Source organism: Cynocephalus volans, chromosome 9 (genome assembly GCF_027409185.1).
Source record: "Cynocephalus volans isolate mCynVol1 chromosome 9, mCynVol1.pri, whole genome shotgun sequence".
In the NCBI taxonomy this organism is placed as follows: domain Eukaryota; kingdom Metazoa; phylum Chordata; class Mammalia; order Dermoptera; family Cynocephalidae; genus Cynocephalus; species Cynocephalus volans.
The window spans coordinates 145,669,616-145,681,556 of record NC_084468.1 but is presented as its reverse complement, the minus strand read 5'-3'; the positions used below and the strand labels follow the sequence as shown (position 1 = coordinate 145,681,556).

At 36.9% G+C, this 11,941-nt stretch overlaps 1 protein-coding gene across 1 annotated transcript in view; it reads left to right on the top strand.

Annotated features, from left to right (window-relative positions):
- Positions 1-2,135: 2,135 nt before the first annotated feature.
- MARCHF1 (membrane associated ring-CH-type finger 1) overlaps positions 2,136-11,941 on the top strand; it is a 470,370-nt gene continuing 460,564 nt past the window's right edge. Inside the window, exon 1 of the mRNA XM_063108506.1 lies at positions 2,136-2,234. Coding sequence (XP_062964576.1) covers positions 2,136-2,234 — 99 coding nt within the window. The remainder of the gene's footprint in view (positions 2,235-11,941) is intronic.

Below are 11,941 nucleotides of genomic sequence, written 5' to 3'. Positions count from 1 at the left end.
TTTACTATTCTAAAGCAAGAGATTTGTCTCTATACAAATTTTAGCGTATTGTGCTAAGATTATTTTAGTGACATATATACTGCAGTGGTTCTGAAAACTGGTTTGTAGCTGAATAACCTCTGAATTTTGAAAAAAAAAAACTGTTCACTTTAGATCCTCACTGCATCTCTACAAAACCTGAATCTACAGTAAAGTATGTCAGGTATTTACATATCATAAAACCTCCCCAGGTGAGCCTGATGCATGGTAGGGGTGGGAAACATGTGAACTGCCTAATTTAGGTTAAAAGAAAAACACAATTGGACCAAACTTGAAAATACATTGAAATATAGTTATGCACTGCATAACGATGTTTCTTATAATCATGGTGGTCCCGTAAGATTATAATGGCTGTACCATATAGCCTGAGTGTATGGTAGGCTATATCATCTAGTTTTGGGTAAATACACTCTATGATGTTCCACAGCAATGAAATTACCTAACGTCACATTTCTCAGAAAATATTTCTATTATTAAGTGACATGATTGTATTTATTTCAATGCAAGTATTTTAATTAAAGCTGTTTTTAGCAATCTTAATATTGATTAATTTGGGCCCTACTGCCAATGAGAGTATCTACCCTTTTCACATTATCTCTCTATCCTGAGTTTAAACAAATTGTAACATCATATTGGAAATAGCATTGTTGCAGGCTACAGAGATGAATTGCAATTAGGAATTACTTTGAGGATCTCCTATGTGATTATGGACAAATACTAACTTATAAACAGTACCTAAGGATGTATATCAACAAGATATTTTCTGAATTATGCTTCTTTTGGGGTGAAAAAGACAGTGGGAGATCAGATCTATTCAAAATGTGCAGAAAATGTAATGCATGCACCAAAATGGGAAAAGGAAATTCTGTTGTTTTAAAGTCAGATTGCCAAATATCGTAACAAAGACGAAATGATCACAGAGGAAAAGTCATTTTTTTTACAAAGTTAATGTATTTTAAGAATTCACTTCTCTGAGAAATTGAACTGTTTTAAAAGGTTTTGTGTTTTTGTTTTGTTTTCTTTTAATTTAAAGGGTAGAGATTCTGATTAACTATTTATTTTCTCCAAATTGTATAACTATTGAGAGGACAGTAAAGTCCTTAGCTGAGTCTATTTCCTTCCTGGAAAAGCAAGGACGAACTACTACTGATTCTAACAAATACATTTCAGGCAGCACGGAAGTTGCAATAAAGCTGAAATGATAGCGTAGAACTCTATCTGTGCTTTAGAATGACTGATGCCTTCTGTCTCCTGTTGCTGACATCTTAGTAAGGAAGGTGCAGTGAACAGTTCACTGTCTTTACTACCAGCCAAAGAAAGACATTTGCAATTGCTGCCAGTCTCCCTCCAGTCTCTCTCTCTCTCTTTCTCTCCCTCTCTCTCTCTCGCTTTCTCTTTCTCTCTGTATTTTTTTTAACACCTCATTTGACGCTCTTCTGTTCAAGGCAGATCCTTTGACCTAAGCAGATTATTGTAGATGTATGAAGGACACAGCCAGCTAGCCGTGCTTTTCAAGGAAGAGATTTGGCTCCAAATAGGACACTAAGCTTTTCAGCCTTCTGCTTATTTACCTAGTCAGCAGGATGCAGTGTCTCTGGGTGCTTAGTGGACTCCTGGGGAATCAGGAGAGAAACAAAAGCAGAAGTGGCAGCCGCTGCAAATGTGGGAATCTGTGCCATTAAAGGAAGCAGTTGCTAATAAGGGCCTGTGAGACTTAGGTTTCCTTGGTTTCCATGACAGTTATTAGGAACCATAGAAATTGAATTGTCTCCCACAATGCTCTTAGGGGAGAGGGGGTGCTCCTGTGACAAAGCAGTGCAGTTATGACTTGCAGTAAATCATCCTTTTGAGAATGCAATACTCCCTGGGTTATTTGCTCTTGCATTTCTTTTGAACCCCCCATTCCATGTGTTTGACATTTTGGCCAGAAGACCCTGGCTTCTGCTGCACAGTGTCTCAAACACTATTTTTCCCCTTTTTGTTTAGACCTGAGCTTGGCAAAGCAAGGATATGAACAATTGTGCAGGTGGGCTACTCAGGGCGAGTGAAGAGATCAGGCATCCAATCGGGGACTGGCAAGCTGCAGCCCTGCCAGTATGCCCCTCCACCAGATTTCCGTAATCCCAGCACGGGAGACTGCCAGCTATGGGCGAAGTTCAATGGGCAGAAACAAAGAGAAGAACAAGGAAGTCGAGGTAAGAGCAGGTTTGATTTGATCGACCTGGAGAGCCAGGCCACTGTAGCCCACGCTGCTCTCTGTGCCTCAGGATGTGTCTAAGGCTTCAGAGCAGCCGGATTCCAGTTCTCAGTGTGTAACAGTAGCTCGGAAGAGAATCCTTTGTAACCAACAGGGATGTATTTAACTCAATGTCTATTTTCTGTGTGAGGAAGGGAACCAAATCCATAAGGACACTTGTTACCTGACAGATAAAAACTTCTGTCCCTTTTGCTAAATAACCTAGAGTCACTTTTGACTTCTCTGGCTCGTGGAGGTCCTGGGTTGGCCGTGGGCACTGCTGTTGGTCATCTTCAGACGCTGAAACTCTTGATGCTTGCTAATTTTGCTCAATGCCCATTAAGCTAGAATGTTTGAAAATGACAGGCTTAACAAAATGACAGAGAAGCCAAGGATATGAAAGCTGTGACACTGAAGACATAACATGAATTATTGCCTCACTGGGTCTCTCTTGCTCTGCATTCATTGATGGTGCACGTGTGTATATGACTTCTGTTTGATGTCTGTTCATTGTATTTTGCTCTTCATGAGAAAAGCATTATTTGAAATAACATGGGCTATAATATTCCGTTTATTACATTTAAGCTTTCTTTTGTGGTGAAATTTAGCAGCTGTTTTCTAACTTAAACTGCTTAAAAGATCAGATGCTGAGAACTTATTTCACAGGTTTTTAAGAAAAACATTGAGCCGAGTCAAGAATATTAGGTAAAAGTATTATAAATGCTGTTGTGTTCCCCTAAAAGGGATTTTGAGTTAGAATGCCAGGAACTGTAATCCTCTTGTCTCTTTAACATGACTATTGTCTAGACCTCAAATCTCCTTAGCTTTGTAGGAGATGAGTTTTCCCCAGTTGTATAAGTTAATCTTTTTTTTCTTGAGTTTAAGGTGTTAGGGACAAGACAGCAGCAAACAAAACTAAAACAAAACAAATAAAGGTAATGGGAGTGGAGTGTCAAGGAATGCCTGAGAGGAAGAGAATAATAAACTCGAATATATCTTCAAATGAAAAAAAAAAATTATAGACTCTTTCTACTTTAACAATTTTGAAAATGTCATTCAAGAGCGATGAGTTCTTGATGTGGCTAGATTTGCAGAAAACTTCTGAAGATTTTTCTGCCTAATTTAATAAAGACATACTCTTACTTTAGTGATCACCTTGTCATCAGCACATCAGGTATCTCGAGAGTTTCAGAGAAGGAAGCATCTTTGAAACGGAAAGAAACTTTTCAGTTCAGTATTAATTGGAAATATTCTCTATGGTGTGTCTCTTTCCTTTGACTTTGTAATGTGATTATTAGAATATCAAAGACCTACTCTTCAGCTTATTTGTGTGGGGTGGGGAGAATGGGGGACACTGATCAATTCTGAAAATAAGTATGGAAATGCCAATACTAAGATTTTTAAAAGTTATACATTCCTTACTCATAGGCTAGATCTTTGGATAAATTCAAGATAATTTTGAAGAAAACTTCCTATGAAGATATTGGGTGGCAATTTGGTTTGGTATGTGGAATCATCAGTATTTGAACAATATTTGGAAATGAAAACACAGTTTCCATTCTAGGTCTTAACCAGAAATCCCCTGCTGTTGATTTCTACTTGGCGTGAACGAGATAAATTGGAATGGCTTACATAATTTTTTGAAAAAAACAATACACAAGTATTTTTCCATGCTAGAAATAATAATAAAATTATTCTACCTCAAGTAAAACCAGCCACAGTATTTATCCAGATTTTAGTACTAATGTGCATCTGCAAACATCCTCACACATCTTTTAAAGAAAGAGCTATGTTTCTTTCAGGGGCAAATACACTTCATATGTCACAATGGGAGTCAGTAGGCATTCTTAAAGGAAAATGAGGTTAAATGTGAGAAAAATAAAGGAAACTCCCAGTCTACCTATTATTGTTAAAAAGAAATATAGTCCTGAGTATCAGAAAGGAAAGCACTTGTAGGGGCCAAGGGAAACCTTCCCTTCCAATCCCTGAAAGGTAGCTGAAAATCAACTGACAAAACACGGATTAATAGGGAAAAGGCATAACAAATTTATTTGATCATAGCTTTAAGTGACATGGGAGCTTGCAAAATAAAGACCCAAAGATACAGGAAAAACTGTCTATTTTTATGCTTAGGTTCTGTGTAGAAATGTGTTTGGACAAAAAATGTATCATCTAATCCTAATAGGCAGAGTGGTGAAAGCTAGCGAGGCCTGTCTGTTCAGATTCTTCCGGGCCTTTCTGTGGAACATTGTGTCCTCCCACATATGAGGTGAGACCCTTTCTGGAATGGGGGTCTTATGACTTACAATCACATAAGGTAGGTCAGAGAATTTCATTAGGACTAGTTGTAAGACAGAAAGGCAAGGGAAAAGTTAAGAGTAGATTTTTAGTCTTAAGAGCTGGCTTTGGGGAAAAGGGGTTCTGGTTTCTGTGACCCACCTTATGGAAGAGGGTTTCTGGTTTCTATGGCTTGCTTCCGGAGAGAATGAGGCTGCGAGACAGGTGGAAAGGAGAAGGTCAGAGAAAAACTTTGCTTTCGAGGCTACTTCTGAGGCCTACACTTTGCGGGTATTGCTTTCCGAGTCCCTACACGCTTGTAAAGTTTCAAAACTTCTTGGTTTTCTATAGGATGGAGTTAAAAACTTTTCTTCAAAGGTATGTTAAACCATATTATCAAATCTTATAGGCCATTAAATCATTTGTTTTGATGAGCAATAGTCTAAAAAAGTTTTAAATGCCTTTTAAAACATGCATATGTCCTGTGTGCTGGAAAACAAGAAAACTGATTTCTGTAACTTCAAGCGCTGGTTCTCTTTAAAGGAAGGTGAAATATCCTGTACACATATGGGCATTTCCTGATTATTGAACACATGGTCAACATCTTCCTTTGAAGTTTCCTTAAAATTTTTTCTTGTCTTAAAGTTATCCAAAGAATGCATACGCACATTGGACAAATGTCTGATTTCAGAATTTTGAATTTGATAATTTAAATGTAAGCCCATTTAATTTCTGTTCCATTAAAAACGTAGACTCTTGACTTTTGAATAAGTTAATTTATTAACTTGACTTCAGAGTTTTTTAAAATCACACTAAGAAAAGAAAATAGGAAAACTATTAATTCTTTTTACAATCCAGAAGATCCAGGCTTTTAAGATTTTAAAAGAATAACAATTCTAACTCCAACCTTTATAATGAATATACATTTTGATATATTTTCCATGTCATAGTGTTATAATGACTTATCTATTTGGTTAATAGTCCTGTAAGCACAAGAAACAAAATAACATATTATGTCCAGTTTGAGTAGAGTTGGTGTTTGTTAATGGTTTGTTAACCATTAGTTGGTTAACGGTTAGGGGAGGTGTGTTAGTTCATTTTGTGTTGCTATAACGGAACTCCTGAGACTCTGTAATTTAGAAAGAACAGAGGTTTATTTGATTCACGATTCTGGGACAGCTGCATCTGGTGAGGGCCTCAGGCTGCTTCTACTCATGGCAGAAAGTGGCAGGCAGCCGGCGGGTACAAGCAGATCATATGGGAAGAGCAAACAAGAGTGAAGAGGGTGGTGCCAGGGTCTCTTAAACAACCAGCTCTCATAGGAACTAATAGAGCGAGATCTCACTCACTACCTTCACCCCCCCCAGAGAGAACATTAATCCATTCATGAGGGACCTGCCCTATGACTCAAACAGCTTCCAACACTGCCACATTGGGGATCAGACTTCCAGATGAGTTCTGGGAGGACAATACATTCAAACGCCGTCAGGAGCAATGCAGGTTTATCTTCCAGTGACACCAGCTCTGGAAATTGCTTGGGCATTTAAAGAACTGTGCCTCACACTTACATTCCAGGCCCAAGATTTTATTAGCACAGCCAGAGTGATTATCACAACCACTTCAATCTTTTGTGAAGTGAATATACATTAGTCCATTACAAAGGTATAGAAGACTTAGTATAATGCAGTTGGTCAAATTTATATCTGGAGACAATATTTTTTAGTGATGGAATGTTTGAGTACAAGCTCTAGGAGAGTTCTGGAAAGGAAATTAGTAATCAAACTTTTCTTAGTAGCATGGAATCATTGAGGATATAAAATGGTTTGGGTTAGGGGATAATTAATCTACACCTTAAGAAAACTACAACATGGGAAAGCCATGAGACAAGTTATTTCTCTGAAGAGGTTCATAGTTCCAGATTTCTTTTTCTCTGGTTCAGTGTCAGAGACAGACAGTTTAGCTTCTTTAAATCTCATTTGCCTACTTTCTAAGTGGACCACTTTGCTTCTATAAATCCATCCTTTCCTTCTTTTTCAGTTATGTTAAAACCACTTACCAGGCTATAATTAATTCACATTAGAGGTTTGGGCCTAAAACACATCTGTCTCTTACAAAGGTAGTGAATTCTATTAATCAAATTCTTAGCCCTCTAGAGCTAACTTAATTTCCTATGCTATATTGGGAAAGTATAATGATTGTATAAATTTCAGTATTTAGTCAACCTGTAGCACATTTTCCTTATAATTCTCTGGGATTTGTAAGCAAACGTCTCTAAGGCTCACTGTATTTCAAATGTAGAGATACACCAGGGATCTTACCAAGGCTGCTACTGCCCCCTGCACTTCAGGCTGCCATTTCCTTCATCAGCAAACTGAGTCCATACCTTAGATGATGGAAGTTCCAGAAGAGAAGAGAAGAGGCTGTGCGCCCTTCCCTTCAACCTCCCTTACTCTCAAGCTGAATGCGTGGCAAACATGATTTGGGTGGGGAGGACAAAATAATCTCTTTCTTTATGTGTACCTTTTCCTTTAACACTTTCATTATTTTGTGATATTTCTCTACTTCCATTTTTCCATTTTTTTTTTCAAAAAGAATGTTTAGCTTCCCTTTCTTTTCCCCAGAATATCCCTTTACAGATCTTTTACTTGTCTTTCCAATGATAGCTCATGGGCCATCTTTCCTTTCTCAAAGTAGCTGCAGATCTGTGACTTGGGAATCCCTTCATGAACTTCGATAAACTGAAAAACATACGTCTTTTTGATCGTCTTAATTTTGAACACAATGGATAAATTATAGATTTATTAATTCTCATTTTTTAGTTGAAAATCGAGAAAGTTAAAAAAATTAATCTCAGGCCAGAGCTGAGATTAATATTTAGACCATTCTGATTTCAAATCCTATACCTTTCATTTGAGTTAAGGAACCTTAACCTTTTCACATTCCTTAAACAAAATTTGTAGAAATGAAGGATCTCAGTATCAGAAAGTCCTTTAAAAATTATTTATCTTGATTTTACCATTGAAGCCCATAAAGAATAAAAAGTTTGCCAATGTCACACAACTAGTTAGTGGTGAATTTGGGAAAAAAGCACAGGCCTTTTGACTACCAATCTACTGCTCTTTCTATGGTTACTGCATTTAACAATTTTTTTTCAAGGCAACAAGTTACAATCCCAAAAGAGTTAACATAACTCCCAAAGCTGCTGCCTCTGAATAGGGATGTCTTCTTGTTACAGTGTCTGCCCATGACTCATAAGTTCAAATGGAGTATAAAATGGGTCCTATTTATGGAATATGGTAAAGTTAAATAATACTGGGCAAAATAGTTTAGTAGAGAGGATATTAGGCTGAGTTTCAGAATATCTAAAATGCAGTCCCAATTTCACCAAGACATTTTAACATTGAGTAAATAACTCATTTAACCTCTCAAGCTTGTCCCACCCCCTTTGAGATAAAAGCACATTTAAACTAGATCTTATTTCCCAAATAAGATATTTTTTTCTTCTAATATTCCTTTAACATAATCATGTGGTCATGCTCCACTCTGGGAACACAAAGGCCACATATTTCTTTGAGGGCATATTTGGCTCACACAGAATAGGACTGAATAGAGAGGACTCATCTCTGGTGGGTATCTATTGCTTTTGCTGTGAATCATCCATTCCTCCTTCTGGTAACAGTGTTCAGAGAACGAGCCCTTCCCATTCTCAGCCATGTGATTTGGAGTGAGACTTGATTGGCTTAAAGCCATCAGTATATCTCAATACCCTGTCACAGCAACTAGTTCAGGAGTGGATACATAACTCCATCAGAATCAATTGCACACACTGAGACTTTAATGGGATTTTGGGGCAGAGAAGTCTTCTTGCTTCTGAAAACTTCTGGAATAGACTTGCTCTCTTTTTATGGATGGTTCATATGAGACATGGGGTCTGGGTCTGGATAATGTGAGAGAAATGGAGGAAGGGCTCAAGGGAACCACAGATGTTCCTGATGCTAAAGCTGACTTGGAAATAGGCAGAACAGAGAGAGAAAGAAAAATAGTTTCCAGTTGATATTGGTTGGGCTAATGGATCCATGCTTCTTTGAAACCAACCCTTCTTCAAAACCAAACAGCTATCCAATGAAGTAATTCAATATATTCCTTTATTATTTAAGCCATTTTTCTTCTTATGTGTTATGTTACTTACAGCACAAAGGACCTTAAATGATACCTTGCCAAAGTGCAGTTACAATAGTTTCCTGTGCAGCAACTAACTTCTGAGATTGAAAATAGCTAGGATCTGGGTAAAGCAATCACAAACATTGACTTATGAATAAGCTACGCTGAGTGCACATTTACCCTGGGCTTGCAGGTTAATGCTCTATATTAACTAAATGAAACGCATCTTTAGCAGGTGTGAGTCTGACGCTACAGGGAGAATGCCAGGGGGTAGAAAGGCTAATTCTCTTTTTCATTTCTCCAGAAGAGCACTTTCCAACTACTCTCCTGAGTCTAAATTGAGTATTAGAGTCCCATGTGCTTGGAGTGAATTCCACTAAGCATGCTAATAGTGTTAAAATACTTTTACATAATGAAAACCAGGAAATTTCCATATTATTATTTGCTTTCAGCAATGAAATTAGCATAATTTACATTAATTTTTCTTGTTTAAAACAGATGTTGTAGGTAATTGCATTAATAAGTATGACTGAATAACACATTTTATTGACTATTAAATGAAAACAATTAGTAATTGCTGACACATCCTGGTCAGTATTTTTTAAACTGTAGCCTCAGTTAGGCAGATAGATTGTTAAAACTCCTCCCTGGTGTGGATCTTTAAAATTTTTTATGATGAATTCATGGGTGATTTAATGAAACGCCATGTGGTCATTGTGCTTGAAAGATTTTTGAACAAAAATCTTGATGTGGTAGAGTCTTGGAGCATGGGAAGAGCAGGTGTAGCTACACCTATTGTATTAATCAGGAGTTTTAGAACTTGCTGATTAGCCAACATTTAACTCAATTCTTTGCAGCACAAAGGCAGCACTGACAATGCCAACATGGATTTAGATGCCCTCAACTTGAAAGCCCAAGTATTGCTTTCCTCTAGCTAATTCCCAGGAATATCACCCCGAGCCACTTGCAGCAACCTTCATAACTCCCAGGCGAGGATGAGAAATGACATCTATTCGATACTCATTCTCTTCGAGACTAGAACTGGTGATGAGACTTTGCTCCTGAAAGAGTGAAAAGGAAATTGAAGAAAAAGAGAGAGTTCTCCTGGGTGCTGGGTGTCTGACTTTTGGCTTTCAGCCTTTCATTCACTAAACTTAGAAATCTGGATAATGAAAGCAAAGTGGGCAATTGAAGTGGGGTCTTACTCAACCACCAACAATGAATGCACATTTTCTGATACAAAGCAACACATTGCAGTCTTGAGGATTTACACTTTTGATGTCAACCTGAATAAAAGGGAGTTTTTTAGGGAAAAAAAAAATTCTGGCACCAGGTCATCATTGGCCATGCAATGCTGCAGGGAGCAGAAAAGGAACTCATGTGTGAGGCACAGAAATCAACACACATTTGTTAGGTGAGGCCCTGGCGAGATGGTTTCACATAGGGTCAGAGTTTTTACATATAGTCATTACTCCTACCTGTAATCCTAAACAGGTCTATGCCTTAGCAAGCTCCATACAATGGTGTATGGCTGTGAATGCACAGTGGCTTAAAGGCATATGCTTAAGTTGTACATACTTAGATCCATAACTCAGTTTTACTTTCCAGTTTTATTCAAAATTAATTATCATAAACTTGTAAAATATGTTACAGATTTGTTATTGTAAATTTTATAAAGCTTTCAGAATTCAAATTTTAGCAATGTGTTTTATTTGAACCTAAAACTACTTTCTATGTGACTATTTACGATGAAGCTACAGTTCATTTAAGTTTTGGAAGGAGTCATTTCTGCACACAGTCAGTCAGTTTCACAGTGAAGGATTCCCCTTTGACTGTCAATGTTACCGTCTGACTTACACATTCTATTCGAGGACCGGTGAAAGAAAATGCTTTAGAATTAGAATTTACAAATTAGAAACTGGAATTTAGAATTTAGAATTAGAATTAGGAGAAACTTCCAATGAGAGAAACTTCGTGCTTTGGAATTAGAGGGAACCTCTTACTTGTTACATGACTGCCTAGGATGAGAGGCAACAGTGAGGTGTTTACAAGCATGGATCTGGAGGGACACTGATTGGGTTCAAATCTGGACTTTCCCATTTCCTAGTTATGGGTCCTTGGCAAGGTTACTTAACATCTCTGTTCCTCAGTTTCCTCATATATCAAATGCTGACTAATATGAGTATTGTCTCATAAAGTTATGAAAATTAAAATGAGCTAATATTTCTAAGCTGTTAAGAAGATTTGCTGAGACAAAATAAACAGCATTAAGTACTTGATAAATAGAAGTGCTAAAAGAATCAATTCCCTGAGTTGACTATGTTTTTCGTTAACGTATTTTATTATTCTTAGTGAGTATGACTAATATTTACTAACTAATACCTTTCATTGTGATAAAGAAATATTTAAGTTTGTATGCTCCATAGATTGTGACTCTTATAATAATGATGATTTTAAAAAATGGAAATAAAAGACTAACACTGCTAGTTGAAGTTTGCCAATACTCTGACCGCTACTTAAACAAACCGTGTTTTTCACCTTAGGTAAGTGAAATCCAACCTTATGGATTTTCTTTGCTGACTTGACTTCAATCTCACAGTTGCCGAACCAAGAAATTTGTAGAGTCAAGAATTTGTACAAAAACACATGTATCTTTTACTTCTGTTCCATGCACATATTGCCAAGTGTTCTTTATTTGTGCTAATATTTTCAACATTTCATGGGCTTTTAAATTTGAGTATTGTGAATATCTGTTATTCCGATAATTCTTGTTAGTTTTTTTCATCTTTATGGTAGTCTCTTGATTGCCTTTTATTTTATCAATTCCTTAGGTCTTATAAAGAACAGACCATGCTATTAGAAACTAAAATAACCAATGTTACTGACTGGAAAAGTTTGTTGAAAGCTTACATGCATAGAATTATTTTGTGAATATTTGAGTACTTAGGGAAATGGCTAATTTTCTTTTCATTTTTCTAAATCACAATGATCCTTTTCTTAAAATAACATAGTGATGAACAGCATGAATAGTGGTCTTCAACTGCCCAATGATGACTTTATCAGAGTGTCAAACCTACAGCTTTTACCTGAGGTACTGGCATGATTCAATTCTACATGAATTGCTCTGTGACTTTTTTTTTTTTTCTTTTGATAATCTGGGGATATCAATGCTTGTAACAACAATGAAATGACCTTTGGAAAGTATAAATGCCAAAGAAAAAGCCATTG